The following is a 26689-nucleotide window of genomic DNA, read 5'->3' as shown; positions in this document are numbered from 1 at the left end:
AAATAAGTACTGGACCTCCTTTAGAGAATATAACATGCAGTTCAGGTCAAGATGAAATAAATGTAAGTTGGCGTAGTGATGTTTCACACAAACATCAAAGTTAATAGAAAATCCATTGCATAAAATTATTTAATTCAGATACACCATATATCATATGCCAGCTGGTGGTGTAGTGGCATCAGCACTGGACTTAGTGGGGAATGGTCCCAGGTTCAAAGCCAGTTGGCCTGTGCTAGATTGAACCTTGGGCTAGCAACTCAGCCTCATTAACAAAAAACAGACAAATGCTAAGGAAATGGCAAAAAAATGCTGCCCAATGTGACACAGGGCAAGTAAAGGAACAATAATGTATCATATCTTGAAAGATTTATTGCGATTGCATAAACTTCAGCATTTGTCCCATCTTCTGTTATCACGGAGTCATAGAGCAACACAGCACTGACACAGACCTTTCGGCTAATGAGTCCATGCCAACCCTGGTGCCCAACCATCTCGTCCCTCACCAACAGCTTATACAACTACAACATAATTAGCCTATACTGTTAATCCAGCTCCTCAAGTCATGTTGCATATTTTTCTCCATTATGATGTTGCTGTTATTTAATAATTCTCTGATCACTGACAAACGAGCTTTGAAGTTGGCAGCATCGAAGGTCAAACCATTGCTTCTAATTTGCATGCTCACCAAACTTGTTTAACATAAAACATATTTCACAGGCACACAAATAGAGTTTTAGCATTTTACCTTAGAGGGCAATTCTAAAATATTCAGTCATAAAAACATCCAGTTATCTGGATTATAGGAGGTTATAAATACCATAGAAGTATCAGGTCAAGATTAACTTGTTCACGTTTTTCTCGTAAGTGAGTATCATGTGCATTCAATGTACTGGAAGAGGCTGAATTACTCGCAACCCAAGAATTGTTCTCGATTCTTCATGTTTTTCATTTTCAGTGTCTGTCACACATTGAAGGGAACACAGCTGGTGTACTACGACAAAGAGGCTTCCTCTTGCACTGTGTCCATATATTTATGGGGCAGTGAGTTGAAAGGTTGCATCAATTAATATGCACAGTATTAAAATCACTATATGCCTTGGCAACCTTAAGATAGTTTGCCAAGGTCAAGCTCCATCCATTTGTTGCAGGAGTGAGGTATGCTGCTTCTCAGCAGCTGTCAGCACTGGTCACCGTTGTGGTTGAGAAGTAAACTAAAGCTGTTTCTCTGGAATGAGTAAGTGTTCTGTAGTACGGAGACAGCTTTACTTTCATTGAAGTCAGAGGCGATTGGTGGTTATCTCCTCACGGTTGCCTTATCCACATCTGTGCACTAGTTCTAAAGAACACACTGCTGGTTGTCTTCCAATAGCTCCCATTGCTTTGGATACAGTCCTAGCGACTTCAACTGCATTGTTGATGATGCTGGGCTATCTGTTAGGGCAGAAGCAAACTGGGGTCTTGTTTGAAACTAAAGAACAAAAAAGAGGAAAAATTGGTATAATGTTGATGGAATGTGAATGGATATGTTTTGCACAGGAGATGGTGACAAATAAATGTGTAATATAATTGTTAATATTATGATGATTAGTGTTTATTATGGAAAGAAAATCCAGAACCAACTCTTGACATTAGTGAACTCTTGCTAGCAATTAAACAATGATCTCACTGTAACTGATGAAAGGAGAAGGGAGGAGATGAGGCTGAGTATGAAAGGGAACCACAAGCTGATAATCAGCCCACTGGAAGTAATAGGAGGGGAAGGAAGAATACGTAAAAGGGAAAAGCTAGGAGACATCAGACGTTCTTAAGATACCATCAAATGAGGTGATGAGAATGGGAGGAGGGCTAGTGATGAGCCCTAGGCTTAGATGTTATGTACATCATGGACTACCTGTTACATTGCAGATCATTTCACAATCACAGAGCACAGAAACAGATCCCTTGGCCCATTATGTCCGTATAGGCCATCTGTGGATAGACTATATATCTACAGTATATGCATATATATAGATATCTGTGTCCAGGACAAACTACATGGGTACAGTATCCAGTACAGTGGTGCTAGAAAGTTTGTGAACCCTGTAGAATTTTCTCTATTTCTGCATTAAGTATGACCTAAAATGTGATCAGATCTTTACATGTCCTAAAGCTAGATAAAGAGAACCCAATTAAATAAATAACACAAGAAAATTATACTTGTTCATTTATTTATTGAGAAAAAGGATCCAATATTACATGTATTTGTTGGAAAAAGTATGTGAACCTTTGCTTTCAGTAACTCGTGTGCTCCCCTTCCCCCCCCCACCCCGTACAGCAATAACTTAATGTTTCCAGTAACTGTTATCAGTCTTGCACATCAGCTTGGTGGAATTTTAGGCCATTCATCCTTACCATCATTTTCAGCTTCAATATCACAAGATTCATTTCAGCCCACCTACCTCACAGCATACCAGGTATAGTCATTTCAAAATTCACATCTTCACTCTTAATTTCTGGAGCATTTAGATTATGAGGACATGCAGTCCTTTTTTATTGTCATTTAGTAATGCATGCATTAAGAAATGATACAATGTTTCTCCAGAATGACATCACAGAAACACAAGACAAATCGACTGAAAAACTGACAAAAACCACATAATTATAACATATAGTTACAACAGTGCAAAGCAATACCATAATTTGATGAAGAACAGACCATGGGCACAGTAAAAAAAGTCTCAAAGTCTCTCGAAAGTCCCATCATCTCACGCAGATGGTAGAAGGAAGAAAAGAAACTCTCCCTGCCATGAGCTTCCAGTGCCACAAACTTGCCGATGCAGCATCCTGGAAGCACCTGACCACAGTCTGACTCTTGAGTTCGTCCAAAAACTTTGAGCCTCCGACCAGCTTTCCGACACCGAGCACCGAGCAACCATCTCTGCCGAGCGCTTCGATCCCAGCAACAGGCAATAGGCAAAGCCAAGGATTTGGGGCCTTCCCCTCCAAAGATTCTTGATTGCACAGTAGCAGCAGCAGCAAAGCAGGCATTTCAGAAGTTTCTCCAGCTGTTCCTCCGTGCTTCTCACATCTGTCTGTATCAAATCAGGATTGTGCACGGCCCCTAGTTAACACATACGATATCATTTCGGAGCGGCCACACATGCGGCGTCGCGCGGCCATCTTCTCCTCCCCCTCCCAACATTTGACACCTATTGGTCCAGAAATTTGATCAGTACCATTAAAAGCACTCAAAAATCCACTTTGATTGTGGATCTGCTGCTGCAAAATCCATAAGCGCCCCTGCTCACTACTAATTACACATTGCACCCTCTCCTTCAAACACTCCAGAGCACACAGAAATAATATAGCTAAACCAAGATAGAGTCTCTGCGGTTGAGTAGGAGAGAGAGGGTGGTGAGGACCCCAGCTAAAGCCTGGCAGTACTACTGAAGGTTGAAGCCTTCCAGGAGGTGTTGAGCAAAGAGGAGTACCTGGAGTTTCCAGTCTTTAGGAAGCAGCAAGAGATCAAAATTTGTACGAAGTTATCGGGGAATGGGGAGGGTTACGTGATTAGGACCTGAGGGGCTGTTGGGATGTCATGGAGTTGTTGGGACAGAGTAGATGAGGGCAACCAGCACGTTTGAAAAATAATGAAAGCGACCTATATGGATTGAGTTTCTTGTACTGGGCTGGGACTTGCTTATGCAGGGAGGCATAGTTTAAATAGTGTGTCTATAGAGGGAGCATGGCTGAGAAAGCATGATTGTTCCAGGTGTAACGAATAATGGGCACCCTTCAGGGCAGAATGACCTGATTTCTAACATTGCAAGTTGTGTTGAAGAGGATAATTTTCTTTTAAATTGAGTATCTAAATCCGGTCAGTATTTTTTTTACTTAGACATTGTTCATGTTATTTGAAAGGACTGGTATTGAATAGCATCAGCATCATCATTATGTGGGGTGTCTTATGACGTGAGCGATCATGGTCTTATACATGACCGTGATTGTTCTTGGCAAATTTTTCTACAGAAGTGGTTTGCCATTGCCTTCCTCTGGGCAATGTCTTTAAAAGCCAGGTGACCCCAGCTATTAACAATAGTCTTCAGAGAATGTCCGCCTGGTGTCAGTGTTTGCATAACCAGGACTAGTAATATGCACCAGCTGTTCATACAACTATCTAAAGTCTGCTCCTGTAGCTTCACGTGCCCAATCTGCTGGCTAGTGGAGGGAAGGAACACCTTACCACTTCCTTTGGTGGAGACATATCTTCACCCCACCACTCCTTGAATAATACATTATGACAAAATGAATGTTAGTAGAATACTACATATCGTATTAATGTGTAGCCAAGGAAATACTACTAACACTAGAAATCTGGAGAAAATAAGAATTTCACTTACTTAGTGCCCTGCACATCCCTGCCAGAGCATCCTTAAAAGATTCACATGCTTCAATGTAGGAAACAAAGCAACCATTTTATGCACCATAAAAAGCAAAGTGAAACTTACAAGATAATCAGTTTTGGTAATGTTGCATGGGGGAATAAATATTGACAAAGCTTTCTTCAAAATCATGTCATGCAATGGTCTAAAAGGGTTATTAAGCCCAATTTAAGAAAAAACTTAACAGATATATTGTGATCAAATTTATCCTGTAATGGATGCTTTACTTAACATTCAGCATTCTATAATGTTTTAATGATAATGATCCTGGTTAATTGGGCCATCAGTTAATCAGGGCAGACACTTATTTTGGACAAATCAAAATCAAATCGAGAAAATAACCACAATTCCATTTGTTTATTTGGGACAAAATTCCACTCAGTTGGGGTAGGAAACTGTTGCTGAAAATTTTCTAGTTAGTGTTAGTTCAAAGTTGCGTGTGCTTGTATTCAAAAAACAGTGATTTTTGTCACTGATTATTGGCAAGAAGTAAGCAGTAAGAAACTTCAGAACTCTTTTGCTTACTATGGTTTCAAGCATTCAGTCTTAGAAGCTGCTGGAAGTGAAAATGAAGCTATTTATCTATAAACCCCATTTCCAGAAAAGTTGGGATATTTTCCAAAATGCAATAAAAAGAAAAATCTGTGGTATGTTAATTCACGAGACCCTTTATTTAACTGGCAAAAGTACAAAGAAAAGATTTTCAATAGTTTTACTGACCAACTTAATTGTATTTTGTAAATATACACAAATTTAGAATTTGATGACTGCAACACACTCAACAAAAGTTGGGACAGAGTTAAAATAAGATTGAAAAGTGCACAGAATATTCAAGTAACACCGGTTTGGAAGACTCCACATTAAGCAGGCTAATTGGTAGCAGGTGAGGTATCATGACTGGTATAAAAGTAGCGTCCATCAAAGGCTCTGTCTTTGCAAGAAAGGATGGGTCATGGCTCACCCCTTTGTGCCAAAATTCGTGAGAGAATTGTTAGTCAGTTCAAAAGGAACATTTCTCAACGCAAGATTGCAGAGAATTTAGGTCTTTCAACATCTACAGTACATAATATTGTGAAAAGATTCAGAGAATTCAGAGACATCTCAGTGCATAAAGGGCAAGGTCGGAAACTACTGTTGAATGCGCATGATCTTCGAGCCCTCAGGCGGCACTGCCTAAGAAATCGTCATGCTACTGTGACAATTATAGCCACCTGGAATCGGGAGTACTTCGGAAAACCATTGTCACTCAACACAGTCTGTCGCTGCATCCAAAAATGCAACTTAAACTGTATTACGCAAGGAGGAAGCCATACATCAACTCTATGCAGAAACACCAGCGAGTTCTCTGGGCCCGAGCTCATCTCAGATGGACCGAAAGACTGTGGAACCGTGTGCTGTGGTCAGATGAGTCCACATTTCAGCTAGTTTTCGGAAAAAACGGGCGTCGAGTTCTCCGTGCCAAAGATGAAAACAACCATCCAGATTGTTATCAGCGAAAGGTGCAAAAGCCAGCATCTGTGATGGTATGGGGGTGCATCAGTGCCCACGGCATGGGTGAGTTGCATGTATATGAAGGTACCATTGACTCTGAGGCGTATATTAGGATTTTAGAGAGACATATGTTGCCATCAAGGCGATGTCTCTTCCCAGGACGTCCATGCTTATTTCAGCAGGACAGGGACAGTGCCAGACCACATTCTGCGTTGCTTTGTAGACACAGGCTGTGTGTGCTTGACTGGCCTGCTGCCAGTCCAGATCTATCTCCTATTGAAAATGTATGGCGCATCATGAAGAGGAGAATCAGACAACGGAGACCACGGACTGTTGAGCAGCTGAAGTCTTATGTCAAGCAAGAGTGGACAAAATTTCCAATTGCAAATCTACTACAATTAGTATCCTCAGTTCCAAAACAATTAAAAAGTGTTATTAAAAGGAAAGGTGATGTAACACAATGTAAACATGCCTCTGTCCCAACTTTTGTTGAGTGTGTTGCAGCCATCAAATTCTAAATTTGTGTATGTTTACAAAATACAATTAAGTTGGTCAGTAAAACTATTGAAAATCTTTTCTTTGTACTTTTATCAGTTAAATAAAGGTTCATGTGAATTAACATATCACAGATCTTTGTTTTTATCGCATTTTGGAAAATATCCCAACTTTTCTGGAAATGGGGTTTGTACTTCAACAAGTTCGGAACTACGAAGAACTTGAAGGTATTGATACACATCTTGACACCAGACACTCAACTCTCCCATGTGGCTTCCAGCAGCTGCTTGCATGCGACAGTGGCCACACCCTGGTACACCGTTTTGATAGGTGGGCTAGTCCAGGTGAGAGTAGCCAGCGGATCTCATGCCCCAGTGCAATAAGGCCCTAACCCTATCCTCACATGCAAAGTCAGCACCGACAGACCAGGCAGATGAGATCTACAGTGAGATCCAATGGCCAGGAAGGTAGTTCTGCAATGCTACGTGGAGAGCAGAGGCCATGATGAGGCGCAGAAAGAGTCAAGGTCATCCTCCACAACCAGGGAACACCCTATTTGTGACGTCTACTCGTCCCACTGGACATGGACTTGAGTTTGAGAGAGTGGAACTGTCCCAGTTCAATGGCTTTTCAACTTTAAAATCTCTCCCACACAGGTTTCCTATCATCATCAGATACAACGGACGACCTCCAGTAGTATTGGTAATGCTCTAATTTTTATTTCATTTAAATCCATAATTTGTTACATAGTTAAAGGCTAGTTTGTCTTTTTAACTATTTCCATGTAACTTCAGCTAATTGGAGCAGCTGCTTAATTGGGTCACAATGTACTGGTCCTGATATGTCCAAATTAATCAGTATCCACTGTGTTTGGAACTTCAGTGCAAAAACTGTATGACTGTACTTTACAGTACACTTCAAAGTATTAATTTTTTGAAGGCAGTATTCCGTGCATCCTGGTAATTTATTGCATTAAACAAGAATCCGTTTCAATCATATTCCAGTTGTTTTACATAAGTATAAATAAAGGCATTCACTCATTTGTTGCTTTTTGCAACTTAAAGGATTACCCAAGCGGCCTTACAATCAATACTTTAGCGTGGTTATAGCCATAAATAAGTTATTGAAAAATTATCGTTGCCAGTTTTGTCTCTGGAGTTTAGAAGAATGAGATCTCATTGAAACCAACCAAATATTGAAAAGCAGAGTGGACATGAAGAGGATGTTTCCAGTAGTGGGAGAGTCTACAACCAGAAGACACAGCCTCAGGATAGAAGAACATTCCTTTAGAACAGAGATGAGGAGAAATTTCTTCAATCAGAGGGTGGTGAATCTATGGAAGTCATTGGCACAAGCTGCTTTGGAGACCAAGTTATTGAGTATATGGGTGTCACAGCAACGTAGTGGTTAGTGTGATGTTATTACAGTTGGGGGGGGTTAGAGTTCAGTTTTGCCATCCTCTGTAAGGAGTCTCTGTACGTCCTTCCTCTGGAATGCGTGGGTTTTCCCTGGGTGCTCTGATTTCCTCCCACAGTCCAAACACATTGCAGGTAGGTTAATTGGTCGTTTTAAATTGTCCCGTGATTATTGTAGGGCAGTGTTTCCCAACCTTTTATAGCCCAACACCCCGCTAAAGCACTTTCATACTTGTCAATGCCCCCCACGAAGGCACCTTCATATTTGCCAATGCCCCTCTTAGGCACAATATACTTTTTGGCGCCCTCATAGTGTAAAGACATATCTACCATATGCTAACATGAGAAAATGATTCTGTTTTAATTTTTTATTTGTCTTTAAACCCAGCTTACACAATACCTGTGCGCTGTACAGCAACTTCGATATCAATGTGATCCTTGAGCTTGGTGGTTTTTAGCAGGAGTTGACATATCTGGTTAAAGTTATGACAGCAAAAGCCACTCACAACAATGTCTAAGGAACTTCTGTTTCTTGTAGCTCTGCATAGTTGATACTTAATGTCCTTACTCATTTCGTCAATACAACGAGCTACAGAGTTATTAGTCGGAGGAATTGATTTTAAGATAGTGGTATACATTTTGAGAACAGTGGTGAGCACTTCTGATACAAAGGCATTATTAATTTTTCCAACAATTGTATGAAGGTTTCCACACTTTGCTATCATTTTGGAAATGTTATGAGAAGCAGTGAGACCACTGCCAAGGTCATTTTAACTTTCTTGGCAAATGACTCAAGTGTGCAACACTTCAAATGCTTCTTTCATCTTCTGGAACTGAGTAATACCATAAGTAGCTTTTTCAGGGTGTCTTTTACGGAAGTATTGCTCCAATCTTGAACGTTTCACAGCTTCATTAAACAGCACAGTATTACAAATAAGACTCGTGGGGTATCACTGATGATGGGAATGGAATAAAACCATGTTCTGGGTATATAACATTGTATTGACACACTTTCTTCACCACCTTCTGACTCAGAAATTGTGCTGTATGTATTTATCCATCATTAATGGAGCTAAACTAAAATTAAAAAACACAAACTGGGAATGCCTATCGGATGTTGACAACAATAGCAAGTTGACACGAATGGAACGATGGTAGCTGCACGCAAAGGAACGGCAAGGCGAAGATGAAGATGATCATAAGAGCGAAAATTATATTTTACAAGGATTCAGGTTGTAATCTGAATGTTAGTCAGAATAGAGCTGATGTTCAGCAAGTTACCTTTATACTATTCCAGTTATCGTGATTGACCAATCACGTAGGTTATCATAATCCCCAGAGATGGTTCTTGACTACACATATGAAGCCAAAGTCGCTTTGAACACCTCGGGGTCGGCAGGTTCGCTAATTGGCTCTATTTCACCGTTTGGTTCCAACCAGTGCTGTATCATTGTGCAACCTGTTTTCTGTAGATCTGTAAAGAAGGTTGAGAGGGTGTACTTGACTTACCAACAGCGTGAACTTATTCTGTGTCACAAGTCAAGGGGAACTGTTGGGCACCCTGTTTGCTAATTTATGCATCCCCAGTAATGTGTTTGATAGGTAAGGTTGGATGAGATTGCCAAGTTTCAGACTCATTGTGACAACAAGTGCTCACCTCCGGCAGAGCTATGGCTCCTCCATGAGAGACTCATCCAGAAAATCATGAGGCATGGGATCAGTGGAACCTTGGCTATTTGGATAAAAAATTGGCTTACAGGAAGAAAGCAGAGGGTAGTAGTGGAAGGAAAGTATTCTGCCTGAAGGTCGGTGACTAGTGGAGTGCTGCAAGGATCTGTCCTGGGACCCCTGCTCTTTGTGATTTTTATAAATGACCTGGATGAAGAGGCAGAAGGATGGGTGAGTAAGTTTGCGAATGACGCGAAGATTGGAGGAGTTGTGAATGGAGCTGTAGGTTGTCGAAGGTTACAAGAGGATATAGACAGGATGCAGTAAACACAAAATATTCTGCAGATGCTGGGGTCAGAGCAACACGCACAAAATGCTGGAGGAACCCAGCAGGTCGGGCAGCATCCGTGGAAACGAACAGTCAACGTTTCGGGCCGAGACCCTTTGTCAGGACTGAAGGGGGAGGGGGCAGGGGCCCTATAAAGAAGGTGGGGAGAGGGTGGGAAGGAGAAGGCTGGTAGGTGCCAGGTGAAAAACCAGTAAGGGGAAAGATCAAGGGGTGGGGGAGGGAATAGGCAAGAACCCTCTCAACCTGTCTATTCTCTCTCTCTCCCTCTCTCTCTCTTTCCTTTCCTCACTACTTGCTCAGCAACTTGTTTCATTTCAAACTTCTCCCAATCCTAATGAAAGCTGAATCATTAACTGTTTCTCTCTTCCCTCTTTAGTTTCCAGTGTTTTAGTCTTTATTTCAGCTTGCTTATTTCCTGGTTTTCTCACTGTCCTCAGTACTGGGTTAAATTTTGTGTTTTACCATCTTCATAGAAATGCTTTAAATGGTTCCTGCAAACTGCATTCTGAGTAAAATTTCTTGGTCATTGTATTTGGGTTTTATAAGCTAAGCCAATTCATACAGACTTACTTTCCATAGGCAGACAGCTCACTGTTATTTAGCAGGCCATCCAGGCGATAAAATTAACTGATCACTTTGACTATGGTCTTTCCATAGTCAGTCAGTTTCGTTACTATGGCAGCAGGTTTATCAAGAATGGACAATGTGACTGGTTATTAGTGAATAAGTATTCAAAATAGAGGAAAATAACAGATATACAAAGAAGATTTGGGAATAAATGGAGAGGTGGTGAGGGCTTTTTGGCGATTTACCATTGATATATTTGGGTACAAATCCTTTTATTCAGTGACTAAATTGGAGATGCTGCCTGCCATGTATTTACATTGGTTTTCTTTGTCCTGAAATTGAAGCATAACTTAGGATGATACTTGAGCAACCCTATTGAAACCTATGAAATGGAATTTGATTGATGCACCTTTCACTGAAAGAAATGTTTCTTTGTTTTAGATTAATTGCAAATGTTAATCTATTTATCTTCTGTCTTCACAATTTTGTGATAATTGTGCAAAATATCTTTTAGTGTCTCTTTGGAATTCACATCAAAGCAAGGGTAACACAGTATTGAGGTTCTTGAATGAATCACGTTATTAGACCACTGAATAAACTAGAGCTGATACAGACATTCCATGGAATTTCAATTTCACACTTAACTTTCCCCTCACTAACAAATTGAAGAAATAAACTATATGTTATAGTGAAATCAGTTAATTTAACTTAACTCTTCCATTGTAATCCCTTTAATTTTTCACTTTGATAAGCTTGATAATGACCCTGTGAAAGTTGTCTTCTGCAACTTGTCATAAAATTGCAAGGAGCCACTTGATTTGCAGATACTGTTTCCAGAAGTGATGGTGTGAATGGTGATGTTGTTCATTCAAAGTACAGTACATCCAGATTTTCTTTTGTCTAAGGATGCATAGAAAGCATGGGTTTGCTTTTGAAAGTGTATTGTAATGCTGAGCACAAGTAAATGTCCGGATTAAATCAATCTAATTTGTGACCTAGTGTATTATATAAATGCAAGTGAAGTAAATAGCAGAGAGAAAAAGGAAACATGGATGGGATGTGGTAAATGAACATAGAAGGAAGCTCATTTGGCTGATAAACATTGAACAAAAGCTGTGGTGTCAAAGACCTTGTTTCAGTGACGTAAGTTCTATATGGTTCTGTGCAAAACTCTTCATGGTATCAATTTATCTTCAAGAGGAATATTCAGTGACCAGTGTGAAAATATGGTTTTCCTCAAGATCTATTTTTTCTAGAATCAGAATAACTGCATACCAGGAAATGTCCAGGTACACATCTGAGGTCTTGCAGCAGGCCAAGGGTGTTGTACCGTGTCAAATCAAAGTGCAGTACAAGGGTTGAAGTATTGCAATGTAAAAGCACTGTTCTTGTTTGAAAATGTAATATTGTGTATTACCAGCTACTTGTTTGTTTTATAGTAAGAATTCTGTATGACTTGATCATTAGTCTTCCTATTGTATATCTGCCTTTATCTTTCATAAGTGAGTTTCCTGTTCACTAACAAGCTGTTTTCAATGGAGGATGGATATTTATTTATTTATTTATTTATTCTCTGTACATCCTTGTGCAATTTCATGGTAACAATAAAACAACTGTTTTGTATGAATAACCAGTAACGTTAATGTGGATTTACATAGCACCTTAGAACATCCAAATGTATTTCATAGAACCATTATCAGACTTAAATTGACAGAAACAAGTATAATTGTGTTAAAAGAATGAGGTAACAAAATGGGGTCAATTGGGTCATTTTTTTAAAAAAGCATGATGTTATTGTTTATTCCAGATTATGCTTTAACTTGCTTATATTTTCCAGTATTATATCAGGAGGATCAATGTTCAATGTATTCAGCACTTCATGATATTGCTCGTTGCTGATCTATCAGGTTTCCCCATGATCAGTCTTAGTAAGTACAGAGATCTCTTAGACCAGCTTGAGACTGGCCTTTGTAGCTGATCTGAGAGACTGCACACTTGGTAAACATTTAAACCTATTGTACTGTAGGTAACATAAATTAATGTATAGATAATAAGAATCCAGGGAGACATAGACGACATAAGTGAAAATTTTTCTCTATTGTACTAAGATGTACTTCATCTGGGGATTGATTCAAGGAATCAATGTAGAAGCAGTCATTGCCTGGGTAATGTAGTTCAGCATTTAGATCTCTGAATTTCTGCCTCTTTGAGGAGTCTCAACTGAAAATTATGTGTCTGTTTCAAATGGCTATTACTTAAAGGATAATATGTGTCAGCACGTGTTAAGTCAATCACTAGTTTTCAATCCAAATCAGTAAGCACACCTTTCACCTATACACAGCCGATCATACTGATGAGCTGCCTGAGACTGACACTTACATCTTGAGGTATTTAGGGTGGATCTGTAACTCACTGTCACTGTGGTAGTCCACTAGAACAGTCACACACTACTGTCTGATAAAACTGGAATCCTATCGTATTATCAGACACTGCCGTGTTTTCTCAGATACTTTTTGTTCTTGCCTTTCTTATCTTGTGGAAAAGTAGTGCCGGTGGAACCACGAAACTGAAAACCAGTTTTAAACTACTGAGGCATTGGCATGGTGCTTGGGAATAACAGTTAAAAATAAACATTTCTTATTTCCTTGGATCTCAACTTGTGCTAACACAACAAATTTCAATATACCATTTTCTGAAAATCACTAATGCGTCCTTTTATCACTGCCTTTCCTGGTCCATTCATCCTAAGTGTCCCACTATGAGTTTATACATTCCAGCTGATGATTCTAAACTCACTTGTAGTTACTTTTTAAGTTTTTTTTTGTTAAATGTATGATGTCTTTCATTATTGTTAGCTCTTCATAATTAATCTGCCAATTATTAATTTGGTTGCATGCAAAATTAACCTCACTGCATTCTATCACGAAAGTTTGTTTATGTATATTGAAAAGGAAACTGAAAGCAATAAACCACAGACCACTTAGTTTAATATCTGTCTTGGGGAGAACATAAGAACCTATTATTAAAGGTGTTATAAGATGGTGCTTTGAAGAATTAAAGTTTGTGAAAAAATCATGTTTGACCAATTAATTAAAATTCTTTGAAAGTGAAACACATGCTCTACATAAAGGGTTATCGATGTAGACATTAACCTAGATTTCCAGAAAGCCAAAGGTTATCATAGAAAATAAAAATTTATGGTGCAGGAATAATATGAAACAGAGTAGGTATAAATGGGTCTTAGTCTGGTTGGCCAGACATAACAAGCGGTGTACGATAGGATCTGTAATAAGGGTTTAACATTTTACCATTTATAGAAATACAGGGATAAAGGCACCAAAAATGTGGTGGCTGAAAATGCTGACGACACCAAACTAGGTAGGAAAATAAGTTCAAAAGAGGACATAAGGAGGTTGAGTGAGTCGACAAAGAATTGGCAAATGTATTACAATGTGGGAAGATTTAGAACTGTCTGTTTTGACACCACGAAGATATCTAACTCATGAGAGATTGCAGAGCTCTGAGATGTTGAGGGATTTCGGTGCTCTAGTGCATGTAATGAAATGCAGACACTGCAAGTGATTGGGAAAGCTAATAGAATATTAATGTTTTTTCTGTCTATCTCAGGAAATTGAATGCTGAATTATGGAAGTTATGCAACAGTTTTGCAGAGTATAGGCAATGCCATATCTTAGCACAAATTTGGTCTTCTTAATTGAGAAAAAAATGTTACTGCATTGAAAGTAGTTTGGAGAAGATATAATGGATGGAATAACTGGATTATATGATGAACAGTGATTTGATGGGCTACGTTTGTATCTTTTCAAGCATATAAGAGTGAGGGGGATCTGAATAAAACATATAACATCATTGGGTGTTATCAGGGTGGATTTGGGGAGAAATATTCCTTTCAATATTGCCAGGGATTGCCTTAGTGCAAGGGGCTTAAATGGAGTGGAGTTTGAGTGCATTTTGAGACATTATGTAAATAGTCCAACTAGAGACAAAGCAGCATTTGGGTTTAACAGGTGATGGCAGTGATGGGGAACAGTAACCATTGTTGGATTAGGGTTTAAATTGTTATTTTCTTATACTTTAACTTCCTTATTGGCCGCTAATATGTTTCAATCACCTGTTGTAAAGATACAGTGGATTTTCAGTAATTTGTAATACAGTTGGTTCTGTACTTCTATTGTTTCTTTGACTCTAAACATGAGATGCCATGGTGGCATAAATCAAGACTGTCTTTGTCTCGCAGACCGTTCCTATCAGTGAAGATTCCCTTATCTCTCCAGTTTGTACCAGATTTCAGTATAAGGAAAGACCATGAGGCAGATTATTTGTTAGAGTGAATTGTTTACAGTTAGAGCTAGTTGCTTGGGGTGTTTCACTGTTATTTCTGTCATGAACATTTAGTAAAATGGCTATAACCACAAGATTTCAGAATCGGGTTTATTATTACCGCATGTGACGTGAAATTTGTTAACTTAGCAGCAGCAATGCAGTGCAATAGAAAATCTAGCAGACAGAAAAAAATAATAAAATAAAAATAGTAATAATAATAAATAAACAAGTAAATCAATTACATATATTGGATAGATTTTAAAAAAACATGCAAAAACAGAAATATTGTATATTTTTTTGAAAGTGAGGTAGTGTCCAAAAATTCAATGTCCATTTAGGAATCAGATGGCAGAGGGGAAGAAACTGTTCCTGAATCGCTGAGTGTGTGCCTTCAGGCTTCTGAACCTCCTACCTGATGGTAACAGTGAGAAAAAGGCATGTCCTGGGTGCTGGAGGTCCTTAATAATGGACGCTGTCTTTCTGAGACTCATTCTTGTCTTCCAGAGAACCTTTTGAGCGATTTCATCTCCAGATCCAACACCATCATTCTCTAATTTACTGCCCATTACGCCGCTGGTGTTTAGGGCAGCAATGAAGGTCCTCCGTCTCTGGCAGTGTTCAGGGCTTCCTTCATCATGTCAGTAGCTTCCTCTTGGTTTTCAACATTGTCAGTCATGTAAGTCCCAGGTGGAGACTCAGGAACATCATCACACTCAGTTGTAGAAGGATTCTTCATTGCTGTCTCCATGACAATTTTATTTTACCAGTCAGGGTTGTTAGCCTTGAGCTGATCCCCTGAACCTGGAGACCAATGGACCACTTTTAGTCTGGCCTCTACCCTTTAACCTATTTGGCATGGGTGATCCTAACAAGAGCCAAAGCATAAAGTCCTGACTCCAGCCAACATAACTCTCTGAGTCATCGAGGCCCGCAAGCATCAAAACCACGACAAGGGTGTGATCCTCTTGGAGGATCATTCTCTAAATTTCAAGGTAATTATGAAAGAGGATTAGGATTGTTCTTCACTTAAGGTTCTAACTTGGGAGAATTCAATTACAGTAGCGTAAGAGGAGAGCTGAGGAGTACATATTGTGAACAGTTGCTTGTGAGTAAAATGACATCTGACAATTGGGAGTCTTTTAAAAGTACATATCAATAAGAATGACAGGCAAAGATGACAAGATTAAAGGACCATAGATGACAAGGAAATTGAAGGTTTGATCAGGGAAAAAAGTAAGTAGATGACAAGGATAAACATCTAGAATCGAGTGAGTACTTTGAGTAACATTGAGGGTATAGGAGAGAACAAGAATTAAAAGGGCAAAGACGGGTCATAAAACATCCTTGACAATTAAGAATAAGGAGAGTTCCAGGGCACTGTGTAAGTGTATCAGGATCAAGAGGATAGCCAAGAGCAAATCCCTTTGGACATCAAAGGGGTAATTTACGTGTGAAACCAGGGGATATGGGCATTGTCCTAAATAAATACTTCTCATGTGTATTCAAGAAGGAGAAAGACTTGGAAGATACTGAGTTAATTGAGGGGCAGGTTAATAGTCTAGAGTGTCGGGATGGGGGGGTTGTTGGATGTCACAGAATGCATAAGCATTGATAAATCCCCATGGCCAGATGCAATCTATCGAGGGAGGAGATAGTTGGGGCCATGACAGAGATATTTGCAACTACAGTAGCCATCAATGTGGTACCAGAAGACTGGAAAATAGTTAATGTTGTTCCTTTATTTAAGAAGGGCAGCAAGAATAAGCCAAGTAACTACAGACCAGCAAGTCTTACTTTAGTAGTTGGGAAACAATTGGAGAACATTTTAAGGGATAGGATTTATGTATATTTGGAAAAGCAAGGATTAATCAGGTATGGTCAACATGCTTTTAGTTAAAATAAATTGCTGCATCACTAATTTGATTGAGTTTTGAGGATATATCTGCTAAGATTGATGAAAGAAGGGTGGTAGGCGTTGTCTATATGAACTTCAGTAAGGCATTTACAAGACCTGCATGGTTGGCTACTCCATAAAGTTAAGATCCAAGCTAGCTATTTGCTCCAAAATCGGCGCAATGATAGGAACGTGAGTGGTGGTAGAAGGATATTTTTCTGATTGCAAGTCTGTGGCTTGTGGCGTACCACAGAAATCAACACTGTGGCCTTTATGATATATATTAACAACCTAGAAGTGAATGTAAGAGAAATAATAAGTAAGCTTGCAGATGACATGAAAATTGGTGGTGCTAAGGAAGGTTGTCTAAGGCTACTGCAGTTTATAGATTAAATAGAAAGCTGGCTGGCGCCTTGGCAAATGGTACTTATTCCTGATAAATGGAAGCCGATGCATTTTGAGAAGTCAGATAGAAGTAGGATCTATGCAGTAAATAGGAGGACACGGAGAAACTTTGATAGACACAGGAACCTTTGTGTTCAGGTACGTAGTTCCCTAAAAGTACCAACACGGGTAAATAGGACAATGAAAAAGGCATATGACATGCTTTCTTTCATGGATCAGAGCACAGAATATAAAAGGTGGGAGGTGAAGTTGAAACTTTATGAGACTTATTAGAGTGCATTTTGAGTATTGTTTGCCATTCTTGCTGTCACGCCGTAGGAAAGATGTGAGAGTGCAGAGGAGATCCACCAAGATGTTTCCTGAATTGGAGGACTTCAGTTTCAGAACATATAACATGGAACACTTCAGTGCAGGAACAGGCCCTTCAACCCACAATATCCGCATCATGGTGTCATCTCTTTTGCCTGCATGTGATCCATTTCTCTCCATTGCCTGTATGCTCCTGTGTCTGTCTAAAGGTCTCTTAGTCATAGTCATTGTCATAGTCATACTTTATTGATCCCGGGGGAAACTGGATTTTCGTTACAGTTGCTCCATAAATAATAAATAGTAAAAAAACCATAAGTAGTTAAATAGTAATATGTAAATTATGCCAGGAAATAAGTCCAGGACCAGCCTATTGGCTCAGGGTGTCTGACCCTCCAAGGGAGGAGTTGAAAAGTTTGATGGCCACAGGCAGGAATGACTTCCTGTGACGCTCTGTGTTGCATCTTGGTGGAATGAGTCTCTGGCTGAATGTACTCCTGTGCCCATCCAGTCCATTATGTAGTGGATGAGAGACATTGTCCAAGATGGCATGCAACTTGGACAGCATCCTCTTTTCAGACACCACCGTCAGAGAGTCCAGTTCCATCCCCACAACATCACTGGCCTTACGAATGAGTTTGTTGATTCTGTCTGCTACCCTCAGCCTGCTGCCCCAGCACACAACAGTAAACATGACAGCACTGGCCACCACAGACTCGTAGAACGTCCTCAGCATCGTCCAGCAGATGTTAAAGGACCTCAGTCTCCTCAGGAAATAGAGACGGCTCTGACCCTTCTTGTAGACAGCCTTAAATGCCACCTTTACACCATTACCCCTGCTACTCACTCCAGGCCCCTACCACTCTCTGTGTAAAACATTTTCCCCGACCCCCTCACCTTTAATGCGTGTCCCCTAGTATTTGACATTTCTACCCTGCCAGAAGTATTCTGACTTACAAGTTTATAAATTTCTATCAAGTCTTCCATCAGCATCTGGTGCTTCAGAAAAAATAACCCAAGAAACCAATCTGTCCTTATAGTTCACACCATTAATCAGGGCACCATCCTGGTAAACCTCTTCTGTACCCTCTCCAGAGCTTCCAAATCAGTCCTTTTATGGAAAAACATTGGATTAGTTGGGCATCCCTTCTCCCCCCACCCCCGACCCCCGGAGCAAAAGAGTCTGAGGGGTGACCTGATAGATTAATACAAAATTATAAGAAATATAGCTACAACAGAAAGGCAGAATTTATAACCATATAACAATTACAGCACGGAAACAGGCCATCTCGGCCCTTCTAGTCCATGCCGAACTCTTACTCTCACCTAGTCCCACCGACCTGCACTCAGCCCATAACCCTCCATTCCTTTCCTGTCCATATATCTATCCATATATTTCTTTGCCTTGGTATGAAAACAAAAGGAATAGATTAAGGTGAGAGGAACGAATTTTAAATGGAATACGAGGGGAAAGTTTTTCACATGATGCTTGATACCTGGAACATGTTGTCCGAGGAGGTGGTAGAATCAGACACACCACATTTAAGAGACAAAGTGTAGAATCTGAGTTCTCAGCCTTTTTTATGCCATGGACCAATACCATTAAGCAAGGGGTTCGGAGCATCTGGCATAGAAGGACTTAGATCCATTGCAGGCTAGTGAGATGAGTGTGCATAGACAAAAAAGGTCAGTATGGATGAGGTGGGCTGAAGGTCCATTTTCTGTGCTATGTATTTCTATGAATATGGAGGATGTAAAGATTGACTCAGTGTTTCATAACAATAAATATTCCCTCGATTCTGTCTGACCTGCTATGTATTCCCATATCTTAATACAGCTGAGAAACAGCACCTCTGACAATGTAGCATTCTCTCAGTGCAAAACAGGGGGTTAGCCTAAATTTTTGATTTTGAGTTTCTGGAGTGAAATTGGCACCCAGAACCTTCTGGTTCAGGAACAATGATGCTGCCAAGTAAGCCATGGCTACCCAAATGCAGAGGTGTACACAGCCATCTATAACTATGTATTGAAAGTGGAGTCTTCAAGGAGCAAGACTGTCTCTTAAGGTGTGATCGGCACTATGTTCAGAAATAAAACAGAATAGTACAGCACAAGAACAGGCTCTTTGACTCATGAAGTCTCTGCTGGCTATGATGCCAATCCAAACTAATTCCATCTGCTTTATTTACATGATCAATAAGAAAGCACATGAACAGTCTATATCCTTCCATGGTCTGTATCCCTCCGTTCCCTGCCTGTTCATGTACTTTCTAATCGCCTCTTAACCGTTTCTATCACATCTGCTTGCATCACTTCCCCTGGCAGTGCATTTCAGTTTCCTACCACTCTCTGTGTTTTTAAAAAAATTGCCTCATAAGTCTCATTTAAACTTTCCTCCTCTCATCTTAAAGCTGTGCATTTTAGTATTTGACATTTCCACCTTGGGGGAAAAATTATCTACTCTATCAATACCAGTTATAATTTTTTAATACTCCTCAGCCTCTGACAGTCTAGAGAAACCAATCCAAATAGTTCTTCCACAACTTTGTCATATCTTCACTGTGTGATTCATTTTTGAATTATTCTGTCAAAGACCAAAGAGTTGTTATAGACACACAATATAGTCAAAAAAACCATGAGACAGTATAGAAATATTCAATTCTCATAATGACTTGATTTGAACTGGAACAGTACACAGCAACATTTTCTTGGGAGTTCCCCGTGTAGGCAGCAAGAAGCTGACGTGGTAAAGGGGAAGTACTGAAGTAACTGGTGTAATGATTTATATGGAGAGAGTAATTGCATCATTTAGCCACAGAAAACATAGGTTTCCTCCATTGCTAGCCCTTATGGTAAATTCCTAATTCCAAGGGCTGGGAAAGATGAAGAATTACCTATTTTCAGGTACCACCAAAGTGGATTCAAGAACGAGGGAATTCATATTCATGCTTCACTTCATCTCATCCCAGGACTGTCCAAGGGACTTCTAAAAAGAATAGGTGTTTTTGTTCTTTCACTGTCTCTGTTGTTGTAGGATGCTGAACAGCAACTTTGGTCGCAGCAAGCTCCCACAAATAGCTTATGAAGATCAATCTATTTTTGGTGATTGTATGTGTAGTAGAACAACATTGACCAGGAAAAAGTGCACCACTAGCAATTCAGCACTCCCTTCCACAACATTAGACATGCTGATGTGCCAGTTAGATTATGCTCTGAAATCTGTAGTGAAATAAAAACCTGTAGCTCACAGTGTTTTATCAAGAGAGTCTGATAAAAGTTCACTGACCTGAAAACAATACTTGCCATTTCTCTCTGGTGAGATGTTTTCTGGCCAGCTGAGTGCTTCCTAAATTTTCTGATTTTATCAATTAGTGTAAATCATTGGCAAATGAGTTATAACAGTAACTACAGCATTATTGGTTACTTACTGTTTTCCACCAGTCAAAACCTACAGAGCAGTAAGTCTAATAATAATTGCAGAAGTGATCTCATTGCAGAAGAGAGAAGTGAGAACTTCTTATCTAACATAAAGTACATTTGCCCTGGCATATGTGTTGTCATTTTGCTGCCTTCCTTTCCTGTTCTTTGATCTGTCTCCACTTCAGGTGCATATGTTGATTTTTAAATTACTCCTCTCAACTGCATTCAATACACCATGAAGTTCATTGTGAGTACTGTGGGATCATTCCCCTCGAATCCAAAAATGACAATTGGAATATTTTCAGAATGGTGAGGAATTGGTAGCTCCTGGTGGTTATAGTAACCACGGGAACAAATCATTAAAATCAAACGTGAGGAAATATTTCACCTGTATCAGCCTTGGTCAGATCTTAGCTGGGGATCAGCATTAACATTTGGCTAGAGAATCTTGGAAACTATTGCCTTGACCGGACATAAAAAGTCAGACATTATATTATATCATTTCTACATCTGCTGTCCTAAACTAGATGCAGTATTCTTTTGTGGCGTACACAGTCACACCAGCCCTCAGTACATCAGGTCTGTCAATCCCAACTTTATTTCCCTTCAATATCCTTCAGAAATCATTGATTCCTTCCATTTTCATAGGCAGACTTCCTGTCCTATGCTACTTACTGCTAAAAAAAAATTCACATCTCCCATATCCCATCACCAGAGTTTTAAACAGATCATCTAGTCCTTGTACCGTCAACTAATGGGATTAGTTTTTTCCTGACAACCATATCTCAACCTGTTATAATGTTGGACGACTCTATCTAATCACAACCTCCGCCCCAAAAAAATAGCTCCAGGGGAAACAGCCCAAACATTGTAACTAAGATTCCTCATCCTTGAAATCATTCTTGTTTATCTCCTATGCAACCTCTCAAGTGTGCTCATATGCTTCTTCTGGACCTGGACATTGTATTCGAGTTATGCCTAACCAGAGCTTAATAAAAGTTGACTGTTTTATTTATTTCTGGTCCTGACATCACAGGAGCATTATGATTGCACTGGAGAGGATGCAGATAAAATTTACACATCTTTTGCTGGGACTAGGAAATTGTAATTATGAGGATTGATTGGATAAACTGGGGTTGTTTTTGTTGAACTCAGAAGAATTAGACCTAAGATGTGTAACATTTGAGGGGCCTAGACAGAGTAAATAAGTATCTATTTCCCTTAATGGATGAGTTTAAAAAAAACAGGAGGTATAGATTTCAAGTAATTGATACAAGGATTAGAGGCGAAATGAGGAAATATCCTCTTGCATTGAGGGTGGTAATGGTTTGGAACTCACAGTCTGCAGGGATGGTAAAGAAAGCAACACAATTCACACTTACTTATATCCTTGAAGAGCTGTGAACTACAGGACTAGAGCTCTGGTGCTGGAAAATGGGATTAAACTGGGCAGCTCTTTGTCAATTGCCATGAACTCAATGACTTCCTGTGATAAATCTTGCATGATTCTTGTTCAGCGTAATTATTCTGCTTTTGCACTCCTCTCATTTTAAAGCTGTGCCCTTTAGATGCAAATGCCTGCATCTGTGAAGCCCAAGATCCCACACATTTTGCTAATGACTTTCTCAGCAGGTCCTGAGCCCATCAAGGATCCATGCACTTGAACATCTGAGTCCCTCCATTCACTCTTTATGACTCTTGACGTTGTCTATATTTCCTCTTCCCTTCTACCTAAATGTATCACCAGCACTTCTCTTTTAAATTCAATCTACTATAACTTTCCGTGATCTGTCATAGCAAATTGTCCTCATGGAGCTGTTAGCCACACCTCCATATTCAGTGTCATTAGCAAATCTTTTTCTAATATCCAAATCTTTTCTAGTTACGTCAAAAAGAACTGTTACTTGCGTTGATTCTTCAGAAACACAATCATATCTTTCTCTCTGCAAAATAATTATTTGCCACTGTTTTATTAAAAAAAATTTCCTTTTCTCTCATTTTCAATTTAGGAAATTAATGATTTATGTGATATTGTGGCAAATGTTTTTTTTAAACTCTGTATGGGCAACATCCATGGCATTCCCTTTGCTACCTCTTTACAGTACGGTTTCAGGCCTGATGCACCATTCCTAGAAAGCTTCAAGAATGGACCTTTCAATTTGGCAGCCTTGTGCTGCTCGATTAATTTAATTATTTGCAGGCCAAAGATGACATCAATACTGCAATTTGAAGACAGTTATAGTCTGTGATACATAACTAATATAAAATTAATCATTTCATTGCACCTATTTTACTTACTTTATTCATTACGATGAACTATATATTGCTGTAAATCAGAGAAGTGTTATAAAATAGATTGTGCTGTATTTAAGCCCCAGAAACCACTGGAGAAATATTTTTTTCAAAAGAGGCTGATACAAAAACTCTTTTTTTACAGTGCCAGGAAAGAATAGTACAGTCAGCACTGGTATTTTTATATGACTCAGATCACACTTCAGACACAAAGAGCTCAACGTACGCAAATTAAGAATTAATTTTATGCCATATGAGAGACCTTGGCAGCATAAAATGTCAGTCAGTGTTTCTATCTAGGTACATGTTTAAGGTTTTGTCTATTAATATTTCTTGACAATAATCATAATTATTATTCAGTGTGGAGAGATGGATGATACAAGTTTCAAGATTCAAGATTGTTTAATGTCATTTCCTGTACACAAGTGTAAGGAGAATGAAATAATTATTACTCTGGATCAGATGCAGTACAAAAAAACATAAAAGATAAAGAATGCAATAATTTAAAGAACAGAATAAATATAATACAATAAGATAATTTATATACATTGACTGTATGTCAAGATTTCTGTATATTAATGATGTGACTTCATTTTGTCACATAATCATTTGAACAAAAGTCAGGCAAGTTCTACAACAGGCTTTCGATCTAATCTGTCAGGTTATCGGAATGGTAACTGAGCCCCTTCACCACTGCTGAGAGAGGCTACCTGCATACAAGACAACTATGGGGATTCTCCAGCTGGTTCTCCCACTTCCTTTACAAACAGATCTTAATCTCCACAGTGTGAAGCCATTCTTCTGAATTGACACTAACTAATGAACTCATTCAGTTCTTTCTTTCTGATTTTATTAATGTTTTGAGATCGCTTTCAAAAAATTCACTTATTTCCACACTGTTTAGAGAATGGCAGAGTTTTCCCACCGTACCATTCTGTTTATCTGTCAATACTTACATTTGAATAGATTTAAATCAGGTGGATAAATCTGCCAAGAATGATTATAGTTGCTTCCATCTACTTTCAGCTTTTTCAGTTCCTGGTCCTCTTGCTTAAGAAGAAGAAATCAAAGCAATATTTGACAATTTGGCCCCTCATGCCTGATATATTATTAAGATTTTGCATGTTTCGATATGATCATCTCTCATTCTTTTAAACTCGATGGAGTTTTGCCGAGTCTATCTAACCTCTCCTTATGCAAATCTCTTGTGCCTGGATTCCAAAGTTAACTCTACCTAAGTTTCCTTCCTTAGTTATGAAAACCAGATTTGTTCATGTAATCGAGATACTGCTTTATCAGGGACCTGTACAATCGGAGCAAAGCATCTCCAGTCTTGTATTCAAGTCATCTTGGAATAAAGGCTAATATTATCATTTGCCTTCCTAATTGTCTTGCTGCAGCATATGTTAACTTTCAGTCATTAGTGTAGAAGGGCACCCAGGTCCTATTAATTAGGAACTGGATCTCTTCCAAAGCCGTTACATTTTTTATCTTGTAAAACTAATGCAAATCATGCAGTAAATCTATTAAAATTAAGTCATTGATTCAATCAGATAAAATTGTAAGGACAAAAGAGCTGCAATGCACTCTGACCAGTTTGACTGCTTATTGATTCTCTTTCCAATAGAGTACAGCCAATTATCACTCAGTTGCAATTGCTATTAATGTTGTATTTCCTGAAAAACATTTTATGCTACATTTCCCCTTGTCACATTTTTTGGTTTCTTTCTCATATCACAATTACCTGACTTCTGAAAATATTGTAATGGAAAAGAATTCATGAAACCATAATTACTTATTAAATATTGCACCAAAGTTGTTCAGATATTTTTCTGATAGATTGAGAAGTTTTTTTAAAGTTAGTTCTTTGCAGAAGATTTTTAAACAAAACAGTTTGATGGCAGCAAAAAATTACACAAAGTCCAGACTAATACAAGCTAATGAATTTGTTCCATTCCCTCTTCCCTGAAGCAGTTGTGTTACTTACAGTGAGACCTGTCTTCCACAGCATTGAAGAGTTCGTTTCAGAAAACCTATTTTTCAGAATCATGAAAACAGAAATCTTTTTGAATGATGTGTATCTCTATTTTTCTCCCATCTTCTCAAGATGGAAATTCATCTGATCCCGGCATCATTTTGTACGTATATTAGTCAAGTATGTATAAATATAGGGGCATTTACATTTGGGGTAAGCCTGTTTTTCTCCCACATCTACATGCATTCTTTTTCAAACGAAGCAAAATCACTGATTGTGGTTACCTGAAGTGGCTAAGTGGAAGTTTCACACCATAAAGGGCTTCTATTACAATTATTTTCTGTAGCAAGTTATCTCCTGGCTGTCTGGAAAAATCTATAATTTTAATGCTATCATATTTTATCATATTTTTTATATTTTTATGATATCATTTGTTTTTCTTTATCCAGAAAATTGACTTGCTAAATAAGCAGCAACAATGTCAACAAACAACATAGCTCAGGCAAGGAAAATGGTGGAACAATTGAGGATTGAAGCTGGTATTGAAAGAATCAAGGTGAGATTATAAAAGTACCTTTTACACTAGTTGTCACGTTTTTGCTTTTCCACACAAGAAAATTATTTTCTGTCAACCGGAATAGCACATGCACCTCTGAACTTTGAGAGACAGACATTATATCTGAACTCTTTATGATGGTGTCTGGTGACAGATGCTTGGTGATCTGCAGTAAATAGTTCAGGATGTAAGACTACTAAGTGTTGCTGTTCAAAGAGATCTGAATGTCCTTAGACAAGAAAGCAAACAGAAAGATAGCACAAAGATACAGCATATAAATACTTAATATTTTCCTTTGTTACAAGAGTAAGGAAGCTATGCAAAGCTTTGGTGAGACAATACCTGGAGTGCTACTTAGTTTTGTTATCTGTATATAAGGATACTATCGAGGCATTGTAGCATGGCTCATGACGTTTTTTTTCTTTTTCAATTATAGAAAAGCCAATTTTTGTTGCTTAGTGTAATTGCCCTTGAGAAGGTGGTGGTAAGCAACCTTCTTGAACCACTGTAATCCATCTCAAGTTCGAGTTTAATTGTCATTTAACCATGAGGGCCTTGTCCACACAACAACTGAGGCAACGTACCTCCCCCACCGTCAGTCTCACCAATGAACCAGTGAATCCACTTGCAGTATTCTACATTACCAATGTCCAGTAGAAGGTATTCCCATAGTACTGTTGGGCAGAGAGTGCTAGGATTTAATCTCAAAGCAATGAAGGAATAGTGATAGAATTTCAAGTAAGGAAGGTGTGTGATTTGGTGGAGGGGTGTCTACAGGCACTATTCCCTCATGCACCAATTTGCATATTCTTCTGGGTCCAAAAGTAGAAGTCACAGGTTTATCAGAGTAGTTAAGGTCAGTAACTCAATGCATTTTACTAGTGCTGGTGGAGATCGATTCCTGGAGTGAAGAGTTTAACCATAGAAAGATTATACAGAATGAACCAGTGCTTTTGATATTTAAAAGAATCAGTGATTGTTTCATTCACACATATAAGAAGGAATATAACAGGATGTTTTCCTCTGACAGGGAAGTATAAAAATTGGTGACATAATCTCAGGATAAGGGTTCAGATTAAGAGAGATAAAGA

General features: G+C 38.9%; 1 protein-coding gene across 14 annotated transcripts in view; it reads left to right on the top strand.

Annotated features, from left to right (window-relative positions):
• The window catches only part of LOC134357390 (guanine nucleotide-binding protein G(I)/G(S)/G(O) subunit gamma-7-like), a 347522-nt gene that overhangs the window by 203566 nt on the left and 117267 nt on the right, over nt 1-26689 (top strand). For all 14 annotated transcript variants that reach the window (XR_010020614.1, XR_010020613.1, XR_010020615.1 and 11 more), the window contains one exon: nt 25492-25598. Coding sequence is in view for 11 of the 14 variants with exons in the window: in XM_063068926.1 (XP_062924996.1) it covers nt 25521-25598 (78 nt within the window). In the remaining 3 variants the exon portion in view is untranslated. The remainder of the gene's footprint in view (nt 1-25491; nt 25599-26689) is intronic.

This window comes from Mobula hypostoma, chromosome 16 (genome assembly GCF_963921235.1).
Source record: "Mobula hypostoma chromosome 16, sMobHyp1.1, whole genome shotgun sequence".
NCBI lineage: Eukaryota > Metazoa > Chordata > Chondrichthyes > Myliobatiformes > Myliobatidae > Mobula > Mobula hypostoma.
The sequence above is the reverse complement of the archived record's forward strand: the minus strand, read 5'-3'. Positions and strand labels throughout refer to the sequence as shown.